The sequence below is a fragment of the Ochotona princeps genome, chromosome 2 (assembly GCF_030435755.1).
Source record: "Ochotona princeps isolate mOchPri1 chromosome 2, mOchPri1.hap1, whole genome shotgun sequence".
Taxonomy (NCBI): Eukaryota; Metazoa; Chordata; class Mammalia; order Lagomorpha; family Ochotonidae; genus Ochotona; species Ochotona princeps.
In genome coordinates this window covers 33,593,683-33,621,577 of record NC_080833.1, presented here as the reverse complement: position 1 = coordinate 33,621,577, position 27,895 = coordinate 33,593,683, and the positions used below count along the sequence as shown (strand labels likewise).

The following is a 27,895-nucleotide window of genomic DNA, read 5'->3' as shown; positions in this document are numbered from 1 at the left end:
AGCTCAGATGACTCCCTGGGTGACCTCTCAGTCTCACCAGCCACCCTTACTCCAAGCAAGGACCCAGACTCCTGTCAAACAGTGTGGCCAGCCCAGCCGACTGACAGGGGCCACCCAAGGAGCTGGAAGGGCACAGTCACAGAGCTGGGTTCCTGCACATCAGCCCACACTCATGAGTGCTTGGGAGCCACGGCCAGGGGTGGAAGTGAGTCAACATGGAGGGCACTCACCGGAAGACGAGATCTCGTGGAGCCTGAGGGGGCTGCAGGCCAACCATTCGCTCCCTTAATGCTTCCAGCGAGCAGTTGTAGATATACACAGGGCAGCGGGTGCGGGGCCCGTCGGCACCTTCCACCTGGGAAGCCTGATGCCCAGGGCAAGCCTGTGAGTCCCGATGCAAGGATGGGTTCGGTTCTCCTGAATCTTGAGTGCTGTCTGGGAGGGGGAAGGTGCCACATGGTCGGCAGGCCCTTGGGCTCCAGTCCCACTGCTGCTAATGTGACATAAGTGAGAGCTGTCTTACCACCACTGGCGAGGGTTACGCTAAGAATGGGGACCTGGGGCTTTGTAGCTTTGGTTCCACTGCCTCCCAGATCTTTTGGGCTGGAGGCCCCATTCCAGTCCCCAAGCTTAGGTTTCATCTCCTCTTGGGAGGGTCCCTCCAGGCCATAGGCAGCTAAAAGCTGGACATCTGAAGAGAAGAGAGACAAGAGTTGGAACTGTCCTGTGGGCTGGTGTTGGTACGGGAGAGGGCTGGTAGGGACTGCCAGCAGTCAGTACCTGAGAAGGTGGCTGGGAGAAAGGTCAAAAACACATGCTGGGGAGTCACGAGCCTTGCATAGCAGCGCCACTGGGGAGGCTGGGCAGAGGCGAGAGGCCTAAGGGCGTCAGGGGGGACACCCACGCTCTGTGAGACAGAAATCAGAAATTAGAGCCAAGTCCAAGCCCCTCCTCCACCCTGCGCTGAGCATCTTTGGTATAGCTTGAGAGACCCAGCACAAAGATAACGGATAGCATTTGTCACCAGCAGGAGACACTCAACAAAGGGTGACCAAATGCCAGAATGCAGGGCCTGAGTAAGCAGTGATGGAAGGAGGTTCAACAAGGGCTCAGCAACGCATTGATGCTGACCAGAGTGGGAGGGGCCGAGTCGCCACAGGCCTGGGTGCTGCCCACTGCTTGGTCCTTTGGGATTCCATGGTCCCCAGCTGGTGGCCCCTCTGCACCTACAATGGGGACAGAGATGGAGGAAGGCAGCAAGACCAGCAGACAGACAGGACTTTGAGCTAAAGGAAAAGCAGGGTGGAGCAGAGCTCCAGGTAAGGGGAAAGCTGGGCCAGTGTCTGGGATTGGGGAAAAACGTGGGCAGCTAACCTGGCCCACGGCTGGTCCGCCGCAGCACCTCATTCAGGAAAGCAGACTGGTCCGTGAGGCTCAGCGGGATCTCCCGGTCACTCAGCTCCTGCTCCAGGCAACTGTGCAGCAGGCACAGCACCATGTCGTTGGCGGGACAGGGCCCCTCGGCGAGAGAGACACCCTCTGGCTCTGGCCGACACACACTCTGCTCAGTACCGAGGGCTTTCTGCTGCCCAGCGCCCCCAGACCCACCCTGGCTGGCACAGCCCTCCTGCAGCCGTGCTGGCCCCTGCCCCACTGCTCACCCTTCTGCTCTGTCCCCTCACATTCCCAGGCTCACAGTCCTTGGGCAGGGGGTGGAGGGCAAGTATCAAGTTCACCCACCTCTGAAGAGCAGCAGGAAGGACATCTGGATCTGCTGGCACTGCGGCAGCAAGCCCATCAGGTCAAAATGGAAAGGAATCTCATGGACGCAGGTGCCTGCTCCCTGAGTCAACACTGCAGGGGGAGGGGAGGGTTTCGGGACACCTAGAGACCCAGCTTATTTTGTCTATGGCAGCCTTCTCCCCACCCACTCCCCAGCTCCACCCAGTAGGCTACCTTCCCCACTGACCATCAGAGACCCTTGGCTCTGGGGGCAAAGGCACCCATTTCTTGCTCTGGCACAGCTGGATCAGGTATTCGAAACTCAGCATGGAGCCGATGCAAGCAGCATCCCGTGGGTGGAGCTAGAAGAAGAAGGAAAGAGGCCGGGAGGTAAGCCTTCCTAGGAGCCAACAGCCAGAGCTCTAGTTCTCCCAGAGGATACTCAGAATGTTCTGGACAGGGAACTAGAGGGTCAGGGAGCCCACCGGATGCATGACTGCAAAGGCGAGGGCACGCCAGGATGGTCACTCACAGCTTGGGGGATCTCAGAGTACATCAGGTCCTGCAGGTGCCTCCAGCTTTCAGGGCCAGGCCCCACTCGCCCATGTTGCGGCTCCACCCACACCTCGGTGACCAGGTTGAGCTCCGAGTCTCCCTCTAGGGCTTCCACCTCCACGTCGTTGTCATCATCTGTGGAGAAGCTATGGGATGGGGAGGGGTGCACCTCTGAACCTGGGGACGTGCAGAGTCCAGGCCCAGGCTCAGAGCAGCCTTGCGGTGCATGGCAGGGGGTGGGCACTGGGCGGGCCTCCTGGCCTTCATTGACCCAGCACGCGCAGGTGCCTTGGCGGGCTGAGGCACACCTTCAGCAGGTGGTGGGGAGGAGAGGGAGCTGCCGAGCTGGCTCTCAGAGGCTGGGCTCACCTGTCCTTGGTGGATGTGGAATGTGGGGGAAAGAGGACATACTGGACCACACACGTGTGCTTCTCCTTAGCTGCAGCCTGTCCAGGGGGCTCGTTCTGTGGGTGGAGGCAGAGCGTGGGTAGGACCCAGCCAGTGTGGAGGGCTCAGGCCCTCAGGACTCCAGTGCCTTTTCCACAGCGTGAGCGATGGTGCAAGCACTCTGGCCTTGTGGTCCCTGACAGGCAGAGCTGATCAGAGCTTCCCACCTAGCTCCTGGGCCCGTGTCCCCAGGGTTTTGAAGGATCTTGGAGGGGTCCCATGAGGCACACACCTGAATTGGAAGCTCCAGCACCATGTTGATAATTCCTTCCCCACTGCAGGCGAAATGGAATCCTTCAGAGAGGCGGACTCTGAGGCCCAGTTGAGGCGGGGCGCAGCCAGGACAAAGTAAGAGAAGAGGTCACATTTAGCACAGCCCCACACTCCCTGTACACCCATTCTCTGGCAGCTATGTCTGCCAGGGAACCCACTCTAACCCGTGCTTCCTCAGGACCTAACAGCCCATTGAGGCCCAGAGGCCAAAACAAACAGGAGATGGCAGAGGGTGAGGGCAGTAGCACGAGCTGTTTCATACGGGACACTGGGGTGTACAGCAGCTTCCCACCTGGGTCCAAACCCAGTCCACACTCGCTTTCCCCGCCTGGTGGCTCAGCAGCCCTGGGTAACGTACTCAGTGAGGATGGACAGGAGCTGGGCGATAGCACTGAGTGGCAGGGCGGGGGCCAGACCCGATGGAACACTCCAGAGCCAGCGTTGATGGTAGAGGTAACGGGACAGTGACGCCAGACTAGAGGCTGAGCGGCCTGACACCAGGGGCAACGGCCCTGGTGGCTCCAGTGTCAGCAAGAAGGGCGCCCGGTAGTCCAGGGGTAGCTTCTCATACCTGAGGAAGAGGAGTGACGCCCCAGGTGATCTCCACTTGTGCCCAACTAAGCCACCCACTCCCACGTGTTTCTGGGCCCTCCCTACCCTCTACACCCACCTGATGAGAAGCTTGTCCAGAGGCTTATGCAGGACCACAAGACAGGGCCGGTCGGACAGGGCTTGCTGTGGCCCCAGCATGGGCGGCGACTTGGACGGCGAGCTGCCCCCACTGATGCCCCCTAGCCCTTTCCGTTTCACCTTTGGTGTTGGCTCCTTGCTTTGCACCCGGTGGGGGAAACGCAGGCGTAGGATCTCCTCCCGTAAGCCTGACACAATCTGGGAGAAAATGCAGTCAGATCTTCCAACTAGGGGAAGGGTCCACATTCTGCTCCGAGTCTTACTTACTCTGGTTGGGAGGCTGGGGGGCGGGCAGGGCCTTGCCACTGTGGGCCTCTGGGGTTTGGGAAGAGGGAGCTAGCCTGCATCCTAGGGCTGTCTGGGAGTCAGTCTGGGCCTAGCTCACCTTATGCCGGGCCTGTGCTGGCGTGCCAATGGGAAAACCCAGGCGAAGAACCATGCAGGGGGCCTTGGAAATGATGCGGACCATGTAGAAGGAAGAGGGAGGCTGGTCTGGGGCACTGGGGAGAAATGGGGGGAGAGTGAGCGAGAGGAGGAGGAAGTAGCAGCAAGGGCTAGGACTGGAGGGAGAGACATGGGATGAGGCAAAGTGGGGAGTGAGGGGATATCACTTTGCCCACCTGGAGAGCAGCTTGACATATGAGTAGCCCTCAACCAGCACAAAGCTGCTCCAGTCTCGGAGCAGAGAGGTGAGCGAGGAGTGTGAGATCCTGCACTGGATTGTGCTGTAGCGTCCATTGCTGCCCGGCGTGTGCAAGTGCTTGGGGATGGGTCTAGGCGGAGGGTGGACAATGAAGTTAACCCTCCCGGCCCCAAACTTGGGGTTAAAGAACAGACCATTGCCTCTCTTCCAGGCTCTGCTTGTGGTTAAGGTGGCTGAGGAGCAGGATGACTAGGAGAGGAACTTGGTCTTTCCTTGGTCATCTGCTGCCCTCCTGCCCATTACCCCCCATCCTGGCCCTGATCCTCTCCCCCACTGTGGCTGCAGCCCTGTGGCGGTACCTACGTGTCATGCTCTAGGATTAGCACCAGGCGATGCATGTGCAGCCAGCGCTGCCATGAGTTGGCATCCATGGACAGCACTGGCTTCCAGTAGGCTGCGAACTGGGCATGGGATGAGTCGGAACCACTGTGCTGCAGGGAGAGCACCTGGGGGACAGAGGGACAGTGCTTTAGGAGTACTCAGGGAGGACCAGGGTGCAGCCTCAGACAGCCAACAGAACCTGGGTAGGTTTGGCTCAGGCAGAGTTGGTGGTGGGTTAAGCTTAAAGACTACACAGCCCAGGCTAGGAAGACCCAACCTGCGTCCAGTCTAAAGGCCAGATCGAGATGACTGAAAACTCAGTCCAGCAGGAAAAGAATCTTCCAGTGGCTTCAGAGGTGGCCACTGCATGATGGCAGGAGCTCAGGATGCATCTGGTGCATGCTAGCTGTAACTGCCCGCTAACCGTGGCAAGGCTGACAGCCATGAATAGGGTGTGAAGGAGCACAATGCAGAGTGGCCAAGCTGGAGTGGCCACAGGGGCAGGTGGTAAGAGGAGACCAGAGTGTGCTTCCCAGAAATGAGGGGACTCGTGATTTTCTGGGACACAGCCACGCCAGCCACGCTGCCAGACGGCACCTCCGTTACTGTTGTCGGCTGAGTTAGCTTCTTTACATATCCTTCTCCTTGGGGCCTCAGCAGGAGACAGAAGGCTTCTCCCACAGCTCAAGTTTAAGCTTCTGGTCTGGGTGCCTCACACTCAAGATTAGAAGGGAACAAAAGATGGCTCTGGGCTCCAGGCTGCTAATCCAACCCCAGGCAGGCACAGAGTGTGACTCCTGGACAGGAAAGCCACTCACCGGGGTGGTGGAGCCAGGAGGGATGTAGAAGAGTGGCACTCCACTCTTGGTGCTGTCGGGAAGTGTGAAGTGCTCTGGCACGGAGGAGAAGGACTGCAGGTGGGCCAGCATCTGGTCCGTCTGGTTAATGCTGCAGAATGAGGGCAAGGCCTGAGTCACATCTGCCAGGGCTAGGTGCAGAAGGTAGGCAATGCAGGGCAACAAGGGGCTCTGGACATGGCCTACTGTTCTGGGTGTCTCCCCAGTGCTGCTGGTACTCAAGTTCATCCTGCCATATGGCAGATGAGCATCACTCCCAGCGGGGACCTCACGTGCCTCTGCAGGGTGTTCCAGAAACGGCGGATCACATGCGTCCGATAGAGTGAGCGAATGGGCTGCCTCAGTGCACAGGAAACATCATGCAGAATGTCATAGCCACCTTCCATGGTCACTTCCACCCGTGTTCCTCGAGGACCCTCGGGCTCCAGGGGCCAGGGTGCCATGGCCACATACTCGATGCGCATGTTGTGTTTCCACAGCAGCACCAGCTTCACCTCCAGCTGGGACCCCCCTGCAGGGAAGAAGCCGTAGGACTCCAGGCCTGGGTCTGAGTCCTGTCTGAGACCATGCCCCACCTGCCTTGGGGAACTGAAGCCTGGCCAGAGACTCCAAGCACAAGGCCACAGGGGTCAGGCCCAGAGCCTGGCAAGTTTGCAGCAGTAATTTGCAAACAAAGCCAAGTTCAGGACACCATGCTACCCTCAACTGGTTCACTTTGCGCAAAAGGAAATGGACTTGGAAGGCGACCTGCCTGAAGAACAAAGCCCTGAAGGCAGTTCAAAACCCACGTGTCTCCAACAACAGGCAGGCCTTTCACTGTAATAACCTTCCATGTGTGACACATACATGCCCCCCCTGCTTTGTTTCAGCAGGTCCTCTCACACACAAATTCTCTGACCTGTGTGGGATTGCTGTGGGGCGAGGCACCCTCACCTTTGGCCAGTGTCACTTCTCGGATGCTGTAGCCCTCTCGGAGCCGTACGGACACGGTGCTGACCAGGTCAGCGGGCACCTCCTTCTCAGTGTGCTTCTTCCGGCGCAGGGCTAATGCAGGATTGCTGCTTGCAGAGACCAGGTGCTCATTAAACAGGCGGTGCTGAGAGCCTGGAGAGCAGGCAGGATGGGGAAAACGCCTCGCTGAAACCACCAAGAGATGGGCCAGAGGACAGAGCCGGTCCCCAATGCACTCCCAGACCCACAAGGACCCAAACTTGGCCCGTGTACTATTTCTCCTGCCCCTTGTGTGTCCCAGCCTCTCACCGCAGTAATATTCAGGGTTCAGTGCTTCTCCACTGCGCAGGAAGGAGTAGAGGAGGAATGCCCGGTGGTACACGGTCAGACCCAGGCTGCCTGGCTCAGGCTCAGGACACGTAGACAGGTAGGAGCCAAACGTTGCCATGGCGATGAACTTCATCAGTTCTACATTGGGCACGTGACCGAAACTACAGTCATAAGAATAAACTCCGCCAACCTGGAGAAGGTGAGAAAGTGGCTCCAGCAGGGGCATGGGAGATCAAAGAGCAACAGGGAGGGAAGAGACTGGGCTGGACACTGCTCCCATTGGCCGTTCAGTGTGGGTAGCAGACAGACCCCAGGCTGCCAATGCATCCAAACATAACCCTCCTGTGAGTGAGTCCTTTAGGACTGGCCCTTTCTTAAGCTCTGGGCTTCAGTCCTTGCGGCACTCTACCTTTTTCCTCCGAGAGAAACCAGAGGCCCTTGGCAAACACCTAGTTACACCTTCACTTCTACCTTCCATTCTCATAGGGAGGACACTGCCTGCTCCCAGAGGCCCCTCCTCCACCTGTTTCTGGAGCTCTCCTGTCAACTTAGGGACCTTCCTCTACATATGGTCAAACTGTTCATCTCCAGCTTAAAACAAAACAAAACAAAACAGAACAAACATCCCTCCTGGCCTGGACTCCCCTCCGACTACCATTCTCTTCCCACTTCCCACTTGATTTCAACAGTCAACACTTTTCTCCTCTTCCTTTCCTCCCATCCACTCTGCACTCCAGTGCAATCATTTCCCTCCCCACCTCTTCACCGAGTCCTTGACCCCTGAGTCAACGAGTCCAGAGGGCACTTGTCATTCCTCACCTCACTTCATCTCCTTTACGAATTTCACAAGGTTAATTACTCTTCTCTTTTAAAAATGCTGACTTCTCTGACAACATGATCTACACCTCACCCCTCTTTTAAGAGGTGTATGTATTTATTTGAAAGGCAGAATGACAGGGAAAGAGGGAAGAGACAGAGGTCTTCCAGCCACTGGTTCATTTCCCAAATGGCCCCAGTGGCTGAACCCAGAAGACTGAGAGTCCTGTGACAGTGGTAGTTGGGCTGCCTGCTGCTGCCCTCCCAGGCACAACAGCAGGAAGCTGGATTGTAAATGGAGCAGCTAGAACTCGAAATGGCATCCTGATATGGGACACCAGCATCCCAAGTGGTGACTTAAGCTACTGCATCACATTGCCAATCCCAATCTCCTGACTCTTGTCCATTTCTCTTTATTCCATGCTGAGCCCTCTTCCTAAAACACTGGCATTTCCCAAAGTTCTTCTGGGACATCCTCTTTAAAGTTCTCTCCTGCAGCCTGGCATGTCCTCAGCCTCTCTCCACCGGAGATGTCTCCTGGCTATGCAGCTGCTGACTGCTGTGAGTAGCTGCATCCTTTTAGGAAGTAACTATGCACTATGCTAAGTACCTTCAATGTATTCTCTCACCCAGGGAGGTGGGAAGTATCACAGGTACCATTTACAAAGGAATCCAACATGGGGATGATATGTGCCCAGTGTCACAGAGCTAACTGTGGGTGTGTGTGAGTGAGCGAGTCTGCACGTGCAGGATTCAGACAGGCCAGGCTTTGATCCACTGGTGACATTCTTACCTGCTATGTTAGGCTGAACTGCAGGGCCCTCAGATGCAGCTTACACAAACCTGGATTCATCACCCTGTCCTCACTCACCCCAGCTGCCCCTCTTCCTGTTGGCTCTGCCCACTGCTGAGTCATCACTGTAGTCAGAACCCTGGAGACATCCTTTACCCTCCTTCTCCTCCAGCCACCCTCTCCATGCTGCTAAACCTCAGCAGCAGCCATGCTGACTCCGCTTCTGGGCTTTCTCAATACTTTGACCAGAGGGCAAGCCTGGAACCTGTCACATGACCCACTCCAGTCCTGCCCTTCCCCCTGCAGGAGTGACCTTGTAAGACATCAACCCATTCACAGACATTCCTCTCAGGTACAAGTACCTGCATCACCCACGGGATGGTGCTCTCGCCTCTTCGCAAGGTAGACCTGGCTGGCTCTTTCATGCTCCTGACTGTGCCTACCCCTCCAGCCTTGTTCCCACAGCTCTCTGCCTCCTACCTTATAGTCCATCAATCCAAATTAGTTACTGTTTCTGGAATATATGGCTTCCCCAACTGAAGTTACATTAAGCTGAGTTTTCTGACCTTTGGAGCAAAACCCTAATGGGGCAGATGGGATTGGAATTTACTTGGATTCTAAATTCTGCAACCTTTTTTACTGCCACCTGCTGCCTCCCGATGTCTAAAGAAAGAGGACAGAAACTAGTTCCTCTGCCACCTATCCTGCCCTGGACATGACACGCAGGCAACTACATCATTGGCTTCCCCCAGGAAATCATGGCCTGTGACCCAGTAACTGGCTGTGCCTGATTCCGTGAGATACCTCACTTCGCTCCTCGCCTCTTCAGGAAGTCCTCACCTGCACAAAGGAGCAAGCCACAGTGCCACTGCGCAGCTGGTTCAACAGCGTCTCACAGACGGCAACATCTGGGACACTGGTCACCCCATCCGTGATGACGATGATACCTGGCCCAGGACATCAGACGCTCAGATCCAGAGATCCTGGGTGGGCCACAGTCCCAGGACAGAGCCTCCTGCCAGCACCCCAAGGACCTCAGTGCCTGACCCTGCAAGGTGAAGTCTATAGACCCCAAGCACCTTCCCTTCTCTGGGAAGGTTGAATACTGTGCTCAGTGCTCTACTACCTCCCACTAGGTCCCCAGGGGCTGTCAAGGTGGTGAGGTGGGGATGCTCAAGTACTAATGCAGACTGACATTCTGCAAAGAAACAGATCCTTGTCCCTGGAGTCCCTCCCTCTGCTGAGCTCTCCACCCTGCCAGAGACCCCACTTCCTCAATCCCAAGAGCGTTCCCTCCACTGACCTGCACTGGAGTTTGAGGGCAGCAGCTGCAGTGCCAAGATGCCCTGACGAATCATACTGACCAGGCCAAGATCAGCGGTCACCATGGAGACTCCCACCTTCCGACCTAGGGGTTCCCCGGAGTCTGGGGATCGGTCCTCTGCCTGGCCCCCAAGTTCCAGGAAAAAAAAACAGAATGAGATAGAGGGTGTTGTTGCTCCCCACCCCCCAATAGCAAAGCTGGGAATTTGGGACCCAGTCCCTGCAGGCTGGACAGCGCCCAGGCAGCCAAATCCTGACTATACATTCCCTCCTGTGCAGGTACACAGATGCTGAAGCTCACAGGGAGCCTGGTGCCAGGGACAGGGTTTCCCAGTTTTTGCTAATCCCTTTCTATTTTCTACCATTGTTCTGAAATTCTCTGAACATCAAAGTGGCGTTATGGCTCTCCAGCACACAGAGCTGGTACGCATTTGGCTACTTCCAGGATCTTTATAATAATGAGATATGGAAGTCTAGCAAAGCCAAGTGGCTTTACCCGTGACTGTACAGAAAACTACCCAGAGCTCAAGGCCAGCCATGACCACCTTCTCAGATCCACCGGGGGAAGACGAGCTCAGACTGAGCATGCATGGTTTTCTCTTGACCAATCAGGGCACAGAGATGGAACCAGAGTGCCCCTTTCGGGCAGGTAGTCTGCTGGGCCTGACTTCACTGTGCTCCTGGCTCTTGGCCCCTTTCTGCCTTCTCCCACGTGCCCATCTGGCTGTTACTTCTCTGCTCTCTGTCCTTAGCTTCACAAGGCCCCTGATTTTGGCTCCCACGTACCTGGCTCTGGGGGTCATACTGCTGCTGTAGCATGGTGGCCACCTTGTCCTCGAAGAGGCACAGCTGCTCATACACCTGCTGCAGGAACACCTCCCGCTGGGAAGGGTCCAACAGGCAGCCCTGCACCAGCACCTGTGAGACATGGGAAAGGAAAGGAGTGGGATGGGATGGTCAGGGCAGGCTGGCCCTCTGACATCTGTGCTGATTCTCCACAGCTCCTCCAGGCTGCTCCTAACCCACGGCCCCTCAGCAGACAGACCATCTTCACCCAGGCACACTGCAACCCTGCTCAGGGGTCTTGGTCCTGTAGCATCTTGATCTCAGGTCCTGATTTACTTGGGCTTAAAGGGCTCCACACTGGGCTTCCTCAAAACCCCACATGGGAGCCCCATAAGATCTTCAGCCCCTCCAATCTTGGGTTATAGGATGTTGTCAGTAGATTGACCCACCTCTGTCAGGCAAAGCCTATTTTGCTTTAACTCATTCTTCTTTTTTCTTTTCCTAAGATTTTATTTATGTATTTATTTGAAAGGCAGAATTAGAGCAAGACTCCCATCCAGTGGTTCACTCCCCAAAATGACTGCAATGGCCAGGGCCTGGGTGGGTCAGGTTGCAAAGTTGATAAAGCCAGAGGCTTTATCAAAGCCTCCTGTGAGGATGCAGGGAACCAAGCACTTGTGCCAACTTCTGCTGCTTTTCCAGGCACTGTAGGAGGGAGCTGGACATGTAAGCACAGCAGCCAGGACTCAAATGGATGCCCATCTGGGATGCTGGCACTGCAGGCTGCAGCTTAACATGCCTTGTCATAGCATCAGCCCCTAGACTCATGTTTTTCCATGCACTTGAGTTTAAAGTACATAGAGGCCAGTTCCTGAGAGTAGAAAATTTTCTCATTTTCAAACTCATAATCCTTTCATTCTTCCCATGGATACATTTTCCTGCCCTTACTAAGTAACCCAGAAAAAGGCTCACATGGAGAGGACATTGTCGAACAGTGTATAAATCTGCCTGTAATGCCAGCATGCCGTATGGGCACCAGTCTGAATCCTGGTTCTTCACCTCTAACCTAGCTCCATCTTAACTGCCTGGAGAAAGCAGCAAAAGATGGTTCCAAGGGTTTGGGCACCTGCCACCCACAGGAGTGTGAGCCAGTGGGTGGAATATCTCTTTCCCTCTCTTATTTCATAACACTTTTAAATAACTTTTTAAAAGGGAAGATGAATGCCAATAGTATACACTCAGAAAGCAGGACAGAAAACCAGTAGGAATGGGTCTGAAAGCTTACCCACTCTCTGGATGAAGGAATGGTGGTAAGGAACTAAGGGCAAATTCCATGAAGTCTTAAATGAGTGATTTTTGTCTTTTTCCTTTTCAAGATTTATTTACTTATTTGAAAGACAGGTATACAGGAAGAAGGAGAGAGAGAGACAGTCATCTGTTGGTTTACTCCCCAGGTGGTTGCAGTGGCCAGAGCTGGGTCAGACCAAAGCCAGGAGTGTGCAAGTCCCTTTCAGTCTCCTATCTCCACTAGGAGCAGCAGCGACCCAAGCACTTGGACCATCCTTCACTGCTTTCCCAGGTGCAACAGCAGGATACTGCACTGGAAGTGAAACACTTGAACTAAAACCCATATGTGTGCCAGCAATGCAGGTGGTAGCTTAGTCTGCGGCACTGCAACGTCAGCTCTTTAGCTGTCTTTTTCAAATCTTTCAATGGATGGGTATTATAAATGTGACACAGAATTACTGAAAAGGGAAAGACACATCTTGAGTGAGCTAAAGAGGAAACAAGGAGGCTGGCTGGGGGCTGACCCACACAGCCGCTGTCCTTGTTCAGGCTTCCTCTGGCCCAGGATGCAACCGTCCATACTTTGTTCCCTCTCTTCCCGATGTAAAGTTCGGAACCTGTGTCTGTCCACTTGTATTCTGCATGGTTACTCACTGTGGCTCACTGCATGCTTGCTGTGTGGTTGGCATGGTCTGAAGTCCTGGCTGCTCCCCTTCTGATCCAGCCCCCTCTTCATGTGCTAGTTCCCAGTGTCTGGGCCACCACATCCAAGTGGGAGACCCGGAGGAAGGTCCTGTTCAACATGTACTTGTTACTACCTTCACTATGAAGAAAAGGCACAGCACGGAGAGGTTAAGTAATTTGCAGCAAGTGCAGAGCCCCTGCGACAGAGAGCACAGGCTCGCAGCTCGGTGCCTCCCACTGCCCTGCACCTTGACTTTTGCCGGTCTGTCGACAAAGCCCAATGCCCCCTTTCTGGTTAACCTTAGCTCTTTCTTAAAGGTTTGGTTTAAATGCCAATTCATCCATCAGGCTTCCTTGTCGTGGCCCAGGTCAGCTAGCTGCACCAGCATGGTGTTCCTGAGTCATGACCTATCAGCCCCCCTAGCACATTCTTCAGTATCTGTCTCCCCCCACCAAACTCTCATCGGGACAAGCACGCTGCCTGCTTCCTCTGGTGGTTCCTCCTCGGCCTGGCTCAGCTCAGGCCTCAGTGTTGGCCCAACTGAATCCAGTCTGTAACGATTAACATCTGCATGGCTCTTGGTGTCTACCAAGCCTGGCCTGTCTAGGGAGGTAGCCAAGAACCACCAAGCCCCTCAGCTGTACTTAAAGCTGACTTTAGAAAGCTGGCACTGTGGCATAGGAGGCTTGGCTTCCCTTGTGGCACTGGCATCCCATATGGACACTGGTTCGAATCCCAGCTCCCCACTTGTGGCCTGGGAAATAAGTAGAGGACAACCCAAAGCCTTGGGACCCTGCACCCCGTGGGAGACCTGGAAGAAGCTCCTGGCTCCTGGCTTTGGATCAGCTCAGCGCCAGGCATTTGGGGAGTGAACCAGTGGATAGAAGATCTTTCCCTCTGTCTTACCTTCTCTCTGTATATCTGCCTTTCAAAAAAAAATTAAAATTAAATAAAATAATAAAATAAACCTTAAAAACAACAACAAAAAAAGCCCACTTTACACTTAGGCAGAGGGCTGGCGGGCCCTGCCCTGGAACCCAGGCAGGAACTAGTCGTGTGACTGTGCGTCTCAGCTCTTCAGAGGTTGCTGCTGGCATTCCTGCCTCTCGAAGCCAGTCTGACAGCTAAGGTGACAGAGCAGCCATCAGGGACAGTTTCAGGGCATGCCCCTATCAATGAGTGGAGGGTAGTTAAAAGGAGATGAGGCGGAAACTGGGCCAAGGCTTATCTCAGCCAAAGAGAGATACTCCAGTAACAGACTTGGCCATTCTCCAAAAGGAGTGTCTAGTGACAGATAGCCTGCCTGGGAGTTGGGTAAGCCCTCTCATTATCTGTGTGGTCAGCAAGCCCGATAGCTCAAGGGGCCTCAGAGATGACCCTGCTCTGTTTCTTAACTTCTTCATGCTTGTAGGTCTTTGTTGTATTTTAGGATCACAAAAGTATTCCAAAAGGCTACTTGCTGGGAGGCACCACCATGAGTCAGAACCCGAGCACAGCATCTGACAGAACTGGGAGGTGAGGGGAGACACAGAAAGCAGACGTCCAATGGTCCAAACCAGAGACTGACACAAGTCAGAGAAGCATCTGTTCAACTAACACTGAATGGGCCTGGCGCAGTAGCTTAGTGGCGCAAGTCCTCACCTTACATGCGCTAGAATCCAATATGGGTGGTGACTGTTGCACTTCCCTTCCAGCTTTCTGTCTGTGGTCTGGGAACTCAATAGAAAATGGCCCAAAGCCTGGGGACCCTGTACCTCCCTGTGGGAGACCTGGAAGAAGTTCCTGGCTCCTGATTGGCTCAATTCCAGCCATTGTGGCCACTTGGGGACTGAACCAGCAGATGAATGATCTTTCCTCTCTGTCTCTCTTTCTCTGTAAATCTGACCTTCCAATAAAAATAAATAAATGTTAAAAAAAAAATCAATCAACACCTACTGACCTCAAGTCCAGGGGAATGCCCTTTAAGATCACAGGGACCGAGCCCAACGCGGTGGCCTAGTGGTTAAAGTCCTCATTTTCAACGCGCCGAGATCTCATTATGGGTGCTGGTTCTAATCCCGGCAGCCCGCTTCCCATCCAGCTCCCTGTTTGTGGCCTGGGAGAGCAGTCAAGGATGGCCCAAAGCCTTGGGTTCCTGCAACCATGTGGGAGACCCGGAGGAAGTGCCTGGCTTGTGGTTTCGGATCGGCACAACTCCAGTCATTGTGGCTGCTTGGGGAGTGAATCATCAGATGGAAGATCTTCCTCTCTGTCTCTCCTCCTCTCTGTATATCTTAGACTTTGTAATAAAAATAAATAAATCTTTAAAAAAAAGATCACAGGGACTGGTTCTTGTCAACGTGAGACAGGCTCAAGCAGATGAGTGGGACATAGGTTTCAAGGCCAGCAGGTAGAGCTGCCACCTGCAGTGCCAGAATCCCATGTGGGCACCAGTTTGAGTCCTGGCTCCTACACCTCTAATCTAGTTCCCTGTTAATGTACCAGGGAAAGCAAAGGAGAATGGCTCAAGTGTCTGGGCCCCTGCCATCCACGCGGGAGACTCAGAGGAAGTTCCTGGTTCCTGGCTTTAAACTAGCCCAATGCCACTTGTTTTGGCCATTTGGAGAAGAGAACCGAGTGATGGAAGATCTGTCTCTCCCCTGCCCCTTCTCTCCCTGTGTAACTCTGACTTTGAAATAAGCAGCAGCCAGCAGAACTGTGGGCTTCAGTACGGACAGCGTGCTGCTGCTGCTCAGCGGCCTCTCAACTGTCTGGCAGGAGGGGACGAGCCTGGGGTCAGGGTGCAGTACCTGGTGAGACTGCAGGCCAATGATGGAGGAGTAAGCCTGGATGGTCACATAGATCTCAGGCTGGAAGTCGATGAGAGATCCAGGTACGCGGAACGGCTGCAGCAGCCCGCAGAGGCAGCGGGAAAGGCCATGGAAGACTTCATCGAACAGAATCTCCCCCGTCGAATCATCCTGAGGAGACGCAGAAAAGGATGGCCCAAGGCCGCGCATAAAGCAGCAGCTGCCACGGGCCACCGGGATGCCTACTTTAGGGCTGATCAAGTTCTCACGTTCAATGCCACAGGAGGAATGGGTCTGTCTTTCAGCACACGTCACCCCGTCCTAAGCCTGTCTTCTACTCACAGTGGCAAGCTGAGGCCACTCCTCAGCCTTCCCCTCTGCCCCCCACTCCCCACCCCCCACCATTCTTTCTTCCCTCTGGCTCCCTCCCATCGCTTACCACAATGCCTGTCGATGGGCTGAGGTCCAGCTCAATGACAAATCGATACTGCCAAGCCAGGAAGGTGACCCGGGTGGAAGGCACGAGGAGGAATGGCCTTGGGACCACGGCTTCATCTGGTTGCCACCCAGGGGGCAGCACGCTGAGGACTTCCAGCTCTTGCTCGGACTGAAGCTGCCAGGAAGGATGGGGGAGAGCAGGGGGTCAAGCAAGAGGTGCCCCTTTCTTCCCAGGACCTGCCTTCTGCATCCAAGATGAGATGCCCTGTGACTTCACCTGCTACAATCAATCGCCTCCCCCATCAACACTGGAAAAATCAGCAGTCACTCGCAGCCCTCAGAATTGCCCCCCTCCCCTGCCTGTTTCCAGCACTGCGAAAGACAGATTCTTCTAGGTCAGCCCTCGGTAACCTGCCTGTCTCTGGGCCTCACCAGCGACTCCTGTGGGGTGGCCTGCACGGTCTGATGCAGGTGATTGAGAAACCAAGCCAGGCGGACATTTCGGGAGATTCGATAATCCTTTTTCATCAACAGGAACACCTGCCCGGCTTCTTCCACCTGGGGACAAACAGCGACACTGAACTGAGAAACAAAGCATGAGCTCCCCGACGGAGCACAGCGGGATCTGAGAGGTGGGGCAGCAGTGCCAGGTGTTCCCAAGGAGCCCACTCTCCCTATGGGGCACCCCAGACAGAGGAGGTCACCTCTCCACAGTAGGTTCCTCAAAGTTCTGCAAGTTTCTTCTAGGCAGTGTAAGGCCCCAAGTGTGAGGGCTGTGCTGTCTTCTATTTTTGTGCCCTTGCTCCTGGCAAACTGCTTCAAATGCAGCAGATGCCCAGCAAGTCCCTGATGCATTCCATGAGCACCAACAGTTCTTCCTAGTGTGTCCTGACCATAGTGGACACAAAAGAACTCTTCATTCAGGGAGCAGCAAGCCTCCGGAACACCTCAAAATCCCAGCTCTGTGGGTCATGCTCTCCTCCTTGCCCAACCCTTGGCTGTCAGGACCTCACAGGCGGCCACTTGGACAATGTTCTAATAAGCACAAGGGGCAGGCTTTGGGATGTAGTGGGTTATGTTTCCACTTGGGGTGCTTGCAGCCCACACCAGAACGCCAGTTTGAATCCTGGCTCCCACACTTCCAATCCAGCTTCCTGTTGATATACATGGGAAGGCAGCTGATGAAGGCCCAAGGACTCGGGTCCCTGTCGCCACGTGGGAGAGCTGGATGAAGTGCCTGGCTCCTGGCTTTGCCTTGGCCCAGCAGATAGAAGGTATCTGTCACTTTGCCTTTCAGATAGATTAATCTTAACAAACAAAAACAAGCATTGGTCACCTTATCCATCACTACTGCCCTTCCAGAACATGGGCCTGCCACACCTTGACCTGGGATGCAGTCAAGGTTTGTAGCACAGCAGGTGTACTCTGGTCAAAACTCATCACCTTGCCAGCAGGTCCCTGAGACAGAAGGAAATGGAGGTGGCAGGGATGACAGCAGAGGGGAGGAGGAGGAGGAACCCAACATGCAGGGAGCACCTACGGTCTGTTCAGGGCAAGGGTTTCGGGTTAAACAGCCCAGGGGGGAGCCTCAAGTCAGCCACTCAGCAGCCATGAGACAATGGAAAGGCACCTTGATGTCCTCTGTGATCAAGTGGAGATAATAATCCAAACATCAATCCAAGGAGCTGTCATGTAGACCACGGGAAATCACGCACATGCAGCACTCAGCACTCTGCCTGCTGAGATCCTAAGAAGGATCCTAAGAAAGAGCGGGCGCTGTGGTGCACTGGGTTAAACCTCCATTTCAGACACTGGTACCCCACATCAGAGTGGCAGGTCACATTCTGGATAATCTGCTTCGGGTCCAACGTCCTGCTCATGGGCCTGGGAAGACAGTGGATGACGGTCCAGGTGCTTGTCACCCTGCCATCACGTGGTCAATCTGATTGAGTTTCTGGCTCCTGGCTTTGGCCTGGCCCAGCGCCGAATGCCTTGGTCATTTAAGAAGGAAGCCAGTGAATGGAAGATCTCTTTCTCTTTCTGACATTCTGCCTTTCAAATAATCTTCTAAAATAAATGTTTTTTTTATAAAGAGATCATAAGAAATGTTAGCAGGCTATTATCAGACCAGGCATTACCAAAGCTTCTTTATATAACTTGGCTCACTAAGTCTTCACAACAGAACATTTAGAAGGAGAAAACTAAAAATCAAAAGTTACATGACTTTAATAACAACAGTTGGAATAAGGTCAGAAGCCAAATCAAGGCCTGATGAGTTTCTCGGCGTGATAAGAAGTTATAATCAGAGATTAAAGAGCAGAAACTAGACCGAGCACTTTGGCTCAGTGGCTAAGTCCTCGCCTTGCAAACACAAGGATCCCACATGGGCACCAGTTCGTGTCCTGGCTGCTCCACTTCCAACGCTGCTCCCTGCCTGTGGCCTGGGAAAGCAGTCGAGGATGGCACCACGCCTTGGGACCTGAACCTGTGTGGGGGACCTAGAAGAGGCTTCTGGCTTCAGACTGGCTCAGCTCCAGGTGTTGTGGCCTCTTGGGGAGTGAACCAGTGGACGGAGGGTCTTCCTATTTCTCCTTCTCTCTGTAGATCTGCCTTTCCAATAAATATAAACGAATCTCTTTTTTTTTTAAAGATTTTTATTATTATTGGAAAGCCGGATATACACAGAGGAGGAGAGACAGAGAGGAAGATCTTCCGTCCGATGATTCACTCCCCAAGTGAGCCGCAACGGGCCAGTGCGCGCCGATCTGAAGCTGGGAACCTGGAACCTCTTCTGGGTCTCCCACGCGGGTGCAGTGTCCCAATGCATTGGGCCATGCTCAACTGCTTTCCCAGGCCACAAGCAGGGAGTTGGATGGGAAGTGGAGCTGCCGGGATTAGAACTGGCGCCCATATGGGATCCTGGGGCTTTCAAGGCGAGGACTTTAGCCACTAGGCCACGCCACCGGGCCCGAATCTTTTTTTTTTTTTTAAAGAGCAGAAACCATTGAGAGGTCACAAAAAAGGGACACAATGAAGGGGTTAAGTAGACAGCGTGCTCAGATACATCAAGACGAACAGATAAGCTAAAGAGCGACACAGGGCAGGCACTGTGGTGTAGCAGGTAAAGCTGGCATCCATATAGGCAGTGAGGGTCATGTGTTGGCTGCTCCTCATTTGACCCAGCTCCCCAGTAACGCCCTAGGAAAAGCAGTGGAAGGTGAGCCTGGTCTTTGGGGACCTGCCATCCAGGACTCTGGGTATGGGTTCCTGACCCGTGTGTGGCCCATCTCTGGCGACACACACACACACACACACACACACACACATACTGCTATGAGGTGACTGCTTACAATCCTGTGTTGTGCCTCTGCAATGGCTAAAATCCCACTCTAGAGGAAGGCTGCTTCCTTGCCCCGCACGTGCTGCCTCCCTACAGCATGCCGAGCTACAAACGGGCTCGGGCTTCATATTTCATCTTAGCAGTGAGGCTGTGCTACTCGAAGGTTTTGGCAAAGCAGTACTATTTTCTCTATATTGCAACAATTTTCCTGCAGCTACCCCATGGCTCAGAAAGTCCCCTCCACCTCCTAGGGGAGGTAATAGTGGCCGAGACTGGAGCTACCCAATGTAGCCATTCTAGGACCTGCAAAGATGGGTCGTGGGAGATAAGCGGTTGTGCTAGAACTCAACTCCACCACTGCCCCTGATTTGAAACTACTATTCCAGGAAAACCACCACAGGAAGTCAGGGGAACTAAATGGTGAGCTTCATCTCATTAGAGATCTTCAGGACTGGACAGATAAGAACTGGTGATTAATTAGAAGTGAGGGCCTAGAAAGAAATAAAGAAATTGTCAAAGACGAGTAGCATTGTCTTAGAAATGAGGAAGTGGCAGAATGATTTCCAAGTTACTTTAAAAAATTAGAGACAGGGGGCCAGTGTTCTGGCACAGTATGTTAAACCTCAGCCTGTGGCGCTGGCACCCCGTATGGACATAGGTTCCAATCCTGGCTTCTCCATTTCTGACCCAACTCCCTGCAAACGTGCCTGAGAAAGCAGCAGAAAATGTTCCAAGTGCTCAGGATCCTGTGCCCATGTGGGAGACCCAGAAGTTCCTGGCTGTCAGCCTCTGAGGGGCCTAGCTCCAGCTGTTTGGCCATTTGGGGTGGGAGGGGTATTGAGCCAGTGGATGAAAGATCTCTTTGTGTTTCCTTCTTTCTCTGTAATTGAATTTGAAATTAAAATACATATTTAAAAAAATTTTACTGGAAATTCAGATATACAGAGAGGAGGAGAGACAGAGAGGAAGATCTTCCACCCACTGATTCACTCCCCAAGCTGCCACTATAACCAGAGCTGCGCTGATCCGAAGCAAGGAGTCTGGAGCCTCTTCTGGGTCTCCCATGTGGGTGCAGGGTCCCAAGGCTTTGGACCATCCTCAGCTGCTTTCCCAGGCCGCCAGCAGGGAGCCGGATGGGAAGCGGAACAGCCAGGATGCGAACCGGCACCCATATGGGATCCCAGTGCGTGCAAGGTGAGGACTTTAGCCACTAGGCTACTGTGCTGGGCTCAAAATAAAAAATAAATCTTTTTTAAAAAGGCATATCCTCTGTGTAGAGGTGACAACTTATTAAAATAAAGTAAATAAAAATTTAGAGATCCTATCATTCCCAACAGCTTCCTCTCCCTGGCAAAAGGTCCCAACAACATTGTATATTCGTATTGCCACACGCCTGAGAATAGAACAGGGGCCTGGTTATTGTCCGAGAGTCAAACTGCAGCGATGCCCAGCCTCCGTTGTCTCAAGGTGGGAGACCCTCACGCCCAGGAGGCCTCTCCTTCAGGGCTGCCATGGCTGGTGTGGGCTACAGTACGAGTGAACTTTCTCATCTCGGTCGGCAGGCTGGATCCCTGCCAAAGTTCTTATCTAAAGAAGGCTGCTTTGGGCTCAGAATAATATCAGAATAAGAGAGCTCCTAAGTCAGCAGCCCTTCCTGCTGTATCACCCTGTCCCCATAAGCCTGCTGCAATGCCTGACACAAGGGATGTTCAATTAATTTCGCTGAACAAGCAGATTCATCATGATCGGCCTAATCATAGTAAGTACAACGTTTCTCCCGATGAAATAATTTTTGTTTGTCTGCCCACTTGGGAATGGGGGTGGGGGGAGTGTGTGCCTCCATCTGCTGATTTATTTCCCAGCTGTTCCTAATAGCTACAGCTGAGGCTCTCCCACACCAGTGGCAGGGACCCAACTACCTGAGCCGTCACCTGCTGCCTCCCAAGGTGCCCAACAGCAGGAAGCTGGAATCATGAGTGGAGCCAGAAGTTCAACCTGAGCACTCTGACATAGGATGAGGGCATGCCGGTGCCAAACATCTGTCCCAAAGTAGTTGTTTTTATATACACGTATTTACTTGTTTAAAAAGCAAAATGTTTGAGAGCAGAGAGGGGAGGAGAGGAATTGAGGGAGAGAGTGGCATCTTTGATTTGCTGGTTTATTGTGCCAGGGCTGGGCCAGGCTGAAGGTGGTAGTCAGGAATGCCAGCTGGGTCTCACACTGGATTGCAGGGTTCTAAGTACTTGGACCACCACCTGCCGTTTCCCAAGCACCTTGCAAAGGGCAGTTTAACCTATGGTGACAAGCCAGCAGCCAGCCCCTCAAAATAATCTTTTTAAAAATATAGACATGTTTATTTTTATTTGAGAAGCAGATTTTACAGAGACAGAAGGAAAGATATAGAAAGGTCTTCCAACTGCTGATTCACTCCCCGAAGGGCCCCAACTACCACAGGTGAGCCTATCTGAAGCCAGGAGCCAGGAATTTCTTCCAGGTCTCCCTCATGGGTACAGAGGCACAAGGACTTGAGCTATCTTCTGCTGCTTTCCTAAGCCATAAGCAGGAAGCTGAATGGGAAGTGGAACAGGCGGACACAAACTAGTGCCCATATGGGGTGTCGACCTTGCAAGCAGGGGATTAGTATGCTATGTCACCATATTGCACCCCCTCGCCCCACCTAAAATAATCTTAATTCTAGTCTTGATATTAATATTCAGTAAAGACTTGCCTAAATGCCAGTCAGTTTCAGTTCTGCAAGGAAAAACATGGGAAAAAGTTTAGATCCATACTGAGCCAGGATTAAAAGTAGGGAGTGCTGGGCCAGCACCATGGCATAGTACAATAAGCTTCTGCCTGTGGCATCACCATTCCATATGGGTGTTGGTTTGAGTCCAAGCTACTCCACTTTCTATCCAGTTCACTGTCCAGGATCTGGGAGAACAGTGAAGAATGGTTCCCAAGTGGGCTCCTACACCCACATGGGAGACCCAGAAAAAAGCTCCTGGCTCCTGCCTTTGTTTTGGTCCAGCTCAGGCTGTTGCAGTCATTTGAGGAGTGAACCAGCAGATGGAAGACCTTCCCTGTCTCTCCTTCTCTGTAAATCTGCCTTACCAATAAAAATAAACAAATCTTTAGAAGACTGTATATACTGTTTAATGTTTGCTTCCCCCGTAGGTATGGAGGTGCCAGGGCTCTACAACCTTCCTGCTGCAGTCCTGACACAGCACCAAGCAACACCACATGTTCAAGCAGTGTTTGCTGAATGAATGCATGAGAGAAACTGATCTCTGCAGTCACATACACTCTGCTTGCTTTACCCATTTGGGAAGTGAACCAGCAGACGGAAGACCTCTCCATCTTACTCTGTAAACTCTGCCTTTCAAACAAAAACAAAGAAATCTTTTAAATATATTAAACAGACTTATTTTTGAAAGTAGAGTGACAGAGAGGGAAAGACAAATGAGAGATCCTCCATCCACTGGTTCACTCCCCGAAGTGGCTGCACTGGCCAGGGCTGGGCCGGGGGAAGCCAGGAGCCCAGCCGCACTTGGGCCATTGTCCACTGCTTTCCCAGGCGCACCAGCAGCCTCCAGGCTTGAACCAGAACTCCACTGTGGGATATTAGCATACAATTCTGGCCCTGGTTTCAATTTCTTACCGGCGACATACATTTTTACTTTTTATCAACATTGTTCTGGAGTTCTCATCTTGGGGTGGATGTGTAGTGCAATGGTGAAGGTGCCACTGGAGAGCCCAGTGCCTGGATGTAAGTCCTGGCCCTGATCTGATCCAGCTTCCTGCGGACGGGCACTCTGACAAGCAGCAGGTGCTGGCTCCAGTGACTGAGTTCTTGGCTCCTGGCTCTGGTGTGGCCCAGCCAATGCTGCGGACATTTGGGGTATGAACAGACAGATCGCTACACACACTCTCCATATACATACGTCAGAATGGAACCCACACCCAGGTGGAGTCTCAGATTCATAGCCCCAATATTTACTGTTTTGGGCACTTCTATGAGTTTCCTAACTGCATTTCTAAGACACCTCCCCCATTCTATGCTCACATACCTGCCCTCTGCACACATACAATTATTTAATTAGTCATCACATCGGTTAAATTCAATCTATTATTCTATTGTGAAACTTAAGAGTGGTGCTCCTGTGCTAAATATTCCCAGCTTCCCTTCCCTTTTAGGTTGATCAGGATGTTAGCTAGTGCTCCTCTAACTCCAAAAGGACAAGGAAAGGTGAGGAGGTACTCATTTAGCCAACAAATCCGTGGAGAGCTCACTGTGAGCTGGGCACTGCACTGGGTCCTAAGGATGCTATGGAAAGCACAAACAAGCCCTCTGATTTTGTGTTATTAAAAACTGAATAAGTACCCCAAAAGGGTAACAGCATGGTTCTATGTCAGCAAACAGGACAAAAAAATATGACACAGAAGAAAGCGACACTGAAGTTACAGCAGAGTTTGCTAAGAGGTGGGCACTGGGTACTAACAATCTGACTTCAGATTACTAGTTACCAGGCTGCTGCACCTCACTGCCGTACAGATACCATGTCTGCGTATTGCCTTAAGTTATTCAGAACGATGCAACTGACTGCCCTGTGGGTCTTGCAGAATCTACTCTCACAACACTCCCCCTTACAAGTGAGTCTTCCAAGTCAACAAGTGTGTTTCCAAATCCTCATCTCTAAAGCTTCTTCATATCTAGGATGTAGTTCACCACCCCGGAAGACTTAATTTCAGCAGTTAGAGGGAAAGGCCAGCTGAGCGAGGGCCACCCTACCCTGGGTGGACTCACTTTCTGGCCACCACTCCAGGCCATGAATGGAAAGCTGGTGGGGCCGTGGAGCTGACAAGTCAATCAGCTCCCTGACAGAGTCCGATTCAGTGGCTTCAGTGACACCCACAAACACAGTTTTGAGGCCCCAGGAATACCCTTACACCTCTCCACTGCCACCTTGTGTAGTCCTCCTGAAGCTGTCTGGGAAAGACAAAGCTAGCTCTTGGACTTAAGAGACCTGGATTCCGATCAAGTTCAACTACTTGCTCTCCAGATGATCTTGGGCAGGCCACTCAGTCTTTCCAGGCCCTGATTTCTCCACTGGTGACATAAGGATAAAGATACATTCTTAAGAGATGTTGCAATTCAACAGGACAGTCAGAAGCATGCTGGAGGGAAGGCTGTCATTCTTTGGAATATGGATTGAGGCCTACATACCATTCAGGCCAATACCAATAAAGCATTGCCAGGTGCTGTGCTGCACACCAGGTGACTGTCGGAATGAATGAAACACAGTCCAGCTCATTCGTTTTTGTTTTTTGGGAGTTTTTTTTTTTGCTGTTGTTGTTCCTGTACTTGTCTCTATATGAATATGGTCTGAATTATTCCTTGAGGTTTTCTTTTTTTTTTTAAAGGTTTATTTATTTTTATTACAAAGTCAGATACACAGAGAGGAGAGAAAGAGAGGAAGATTTTCCGTCCGATGATTCACTCCCCAAGTGACTGCAACGGCCGGGGCTGTGCTGATCCGAAGCCGGGAACCTTCCGGGTCTCCCACAAGGGTGCAGGGTCCCAAATCTTTGGGCCGTCCTCAACTGCTTTCCCAGGCCACAAGCAGGAAGCTGGATGGGAAGTGGAGCTGCTGGGATTAGAACCGACGCCCATATGAGATCCCGGTGCGGTCAAGGCAAGGACTTTAGCCGCTAGATCACGCCGCCGGGCCCATTCCTTGAGGTTTTCTAACCCTGTACTATCTTCTGTTAACAGTCACAAAAGTGAGGTAGACATTACCAGCATCAGACTGGGTCGAAATCTCCTCTACCATGACACTTACGCCAAACTGCTGACCTCCAGCACAGCCTCACACGGTGGCTCCTCCAGCCAGATCTCTCACCAACCCTTGCCCTGCCTCAAGAGCATGGCCTGTAATGTAAGAGCACCAAGGGCCAACCGCTGGCCTGCTGCTGATGAGTTAGACGGCTCTAGCACTTTAGCTCTTAGAACTATCCACGAAATGGGGCAGCAACAGTGAGAACTTCACGAGTGCCCCAGCAGTGCTAACTGTTCTCCCGATCCTCCTGCATCCATACTGGATGCTCCCCCTCACTTTAGGAGCTTCGCCTGCCCCTGGCATACTTGGGCCTCTCATGGCCAGCATCAGTGCATCCTTCAGGCCTCAGCTTACACAGCACTCCTCTGAGGTGCAATCCCAATCCACTCCCCTCAACCTCTTAACAATGTAGGTTAAATCGCTATTAAACACTCTCATCAATGCCTTTGCAACATTTCTTATCATAATTCCATGTTTGTTCACTCCATAAAGATAGGGAACACGTCTTACATGACTCTGTAACCACCCTGATACCTAGCACAGGTCTGAGTCCACAAGCATTCATGAAATAGTTTTGGTGTCTCATGAATGATTTCCTAAATCTGACTCTGCCCAACCTTCCCTTGGATTTAACAACTTCTAAAAGTTGGTTCCTTTATGCCCAGGGACAGAACTCTTTACTATCTTTACCTTCTGAGATAAAATGGTCAGAAAAGCTGACCAAGAGCAGAGCCAGTGCTTCACTTTGGGATGAATGAGCCTTAGGAGAGAGAGGAGGGTGGGGGAAGGCACACTGGTTGGTTGATTTGTTTTGTTTTGGCATATCTGCACTGTTCAGCCTAAGTGCCCCAGGGGTATTGAGCACCAGGAACTCCGCTCCCCATACCAAGGAGTACTGTGAGTGTAAAGCACACACTGGATGTTATATATATAACATATATATAACATATATAACATATATATAACATATAACAAACAAACAGGATAAACAGCTCAACTTTAAGGGGCTAGTGCAATGGCTCATCTTTGGCTAATTCAGCCTACAAGCACCAGCATCTGATATTGGTGCCGGTTTGTGTTCCGGCGCCCCACTTCCCATCCAGCTCCCTGCTCGTGGCCTGGGAAAGCAGCGGAGGATGGCCCAAAGCCTTGGCATCACACACCCATGTGGGAGAACCGGGATGAAGCTCCTGGCTCCTGGCTTTGGATCGGCTCAGCTCTGGCTATTTAGCCATTTGAGGAGTGGACCATTAGATGGAAGATCTTTCTCTCTGTTTCTCTTTGTAAATCTGTCTTTCCAATAAAAACAAACTTAAAAAAAAGCTCAATTTTAAAACATTTATTGCACATTAAAATAATATTTTGAAAGTAGTAGGCTAAATAAAACACATTATTGACTATAAACATATATAAATACACACACACACAAACATATAATACCTGTGCCACTGGCATCCCATATGGGCACCAATTCAAGTCACAGCTGCTTCACTTTTTTTTTAAGATTTGTTTAGTTTTATTGGAAAGGCAGTTTCACAGAGAGAAGGACAGAAATTTTCCATCTGCTGGTTCGCTCCCCAAGTGGCCGCAACAGCTGAAGCTGAGCCAGTCCAAAGCCAGGAGCTCTTCCGGGTCTCCCACACACGTGCAAGGTCCCAAGGCCGTGGGCCGTCCTCAACTGCTTTCCCAGGCCACAAGCAGGGAGCTGGATGGGAAGCAGAGCAGCTGCACACAAACCGGTGCCCACATGAGATCCCAGCACTTGCAAGGTGCGGATTTCACCATTGAGCCTTTGTGCTGTGCCTCATTTCATTTCTGCTCCAGCTCCCTGAAAACAGTGTGGGAAAGCAGCAGGGGATAGCCCAAGTCCTTGGACCCTGTACCCACTCGGGAGATCTGGCAGAAACTCTTGGCTCCTGGCTTCGGATCAGCTCAGCTCTGGCCATTGTGGCCATTTGGGGAGTGAACTAGTGGATGGAAGATCTTTCGCTGTCTGTCTCTCCTTCTGTTGCTGTAACCCCACCTTTCAAATTAAAACAAATTTTAAATAAATAAAATGTAGTATTATAATGATTGCACCTTTTAAAAAATTCATTATAGCTATTAGAAAATTTTAAACCACACATGAGAATATTGCTTTAGACATTCCTGCTCCCTCTTTCAGCCATAATGAAACACGCCCACCTGCTGTGTGATTTCCCTCAGTACGGTGTCTTTCTAGTGCATGGGCTGTTCCCCGCCTCTGGAAAGTTCTGATCCCTTTTGCATAAAAATTTAAAAAGAGCATAGTTTTCCACAAGCAACCAGCTTTTTTTGTTGAATCTCCTCACATCAAATCCTAATAAACAGAGGGCTACCCTGTGACGGTTTTATGATTCACAGTGAAGAACACGGAGCCTGACCACCTGTTCTGGGGTCCTAGCTCTGTGCCTGACTGTAAAATGGGGATACTAACAGTACTGACTTCACAGGGTGGAGGCAGTTAACCGCTAGGGATAAACTCTTCAGAAGGTAACGACGGCTCTGTGCCAGCTCACATTCCTCACCATCCTCTCTTGTTACTACATTCACCTGCAGTCCTGGGATGCTACCCTCCGATCGTTCACTTTCAAAACACGGCTACTCCCCAGGCACAAGGCACCTAACCTTTTTTGAGAATGAGAAGGGATACTGTGGGTCTGGAGCAATGGCTCAACTGGCTAATCCTCCACCTCCCAACACCGGAATCCCATACCGATGCCAGTTTGTGTCTCAGCTGCTCCATTTCCCATCCAGCTCCCTGCTTGTGGTCTGGGAAAGCAGTGGAGGACGGCCCAAGGCCTTCGGACCTTGCACCCACATGGGAGACCCGGAGGGAGCTCCTGGCTTCACATCAGCACAGCTCTGGCTGATGAGCCATTTGGGGAGCGAACAGCAGATGGAAGATCTTTCTTTGCTCTCTCTGTGTAAATC

At 52.2% G+C, this 27,895-nt stretch overlaps 1 protein-coding gene across 1 annotated transcript in view; it reads right to left on the bottom strand.

Annotated features, from left to right (window-relative positions):
* SZT2 (SZT2 subunit of KICSTOR complex) overlaps window positions 1-27,895 on the bottom strand; it is a 51,242-nt gene that overhangs the window by 22,617 nt on the left and 730 nt on the right. Inside the window, exons 2-26 of the mRNA XM_058680022.1 lie at window positions 16,199-16,324; window positions 15,768-15,941; window positions 15,329-15,499; window positions 10,568-10,699; window positions 9,762-9,903; window positions 9,299-9,405; window positions 6,829-7,039; window positions 6,502-6,672; window positions 5,845-6,079; window positions 5,530-5,659; window positions 4,694-4,836; window positions 4,308-4,460; window positions 4,073-4,187; window positions 3,668-3,885; window positions 3,356-3,568; window positions 2,957-3,035; window positions 2,647-2,741; window positions 2,255-2,423; window positions 1,970-2,084; window positions 1,741-1,854; window positions 1,375-1,545; window positions 1,132-1,226; window positions 781-907; window positions 524-691; window positions 231-435 (exon numbers count right to left, since the gene is read on the bottom strand). Of these exons, the coding sequence (XP_058536005.1) occupies window positions 231-435; window positions 524-691; window positions 781-907; window positions 1,132-1,226; window positions 1,375-1,545; window positions 1,741-1,854; window positions 1,970-2,084; window positions 2,255-2,423; window positions 2,647-2,741; window positions 2,957-3,035; window positions 3,356-3,568; window positions 3,668-3,885; window positions 4,073-4,187; window positions 4,308-4,460; window positions 4,694-4,836; window positions 5,530-5,659; window positions 5,845-6,079; window positions 6,502-6,672; window positions 6,829-7,039; window positions 9,299-9,405; window positions 9,762-9,903; window positions 10,568-10,699; window positions 15,329-15,499; window positions 15,768-15,941; window positions 16,199-16,324 (3,779 nt within the window). The remainder of the gene's footprint in view (window positions 1-230; window positions 436-523; window positions 692-780; window positions 908-1,131; window positions 1,227-1,374; window positions 1,546-1,740; window positions 1,855-1,969; window positions 2,085-2,254; window positions 2,424-2,646; window positions 2,742-2,956; window positions 3,036-3,355; window positions 3,569-3,667; window positions 3,886-4,072; window positions 4,188-4,307; window positions 4,461-4,693; window positions 4,837-5,529; window positions 5,660-5,844; window positions 6,080-6,501; window positions 6,673-6,828; window positions 7,040-9,298; window positions 9,406-9,761; window positions 9,904-10,567; window positions 10,700-15,328; window positions 15,500-15,767; window positions 15,942-16,198; window positions 16,325-27,895) is intronic.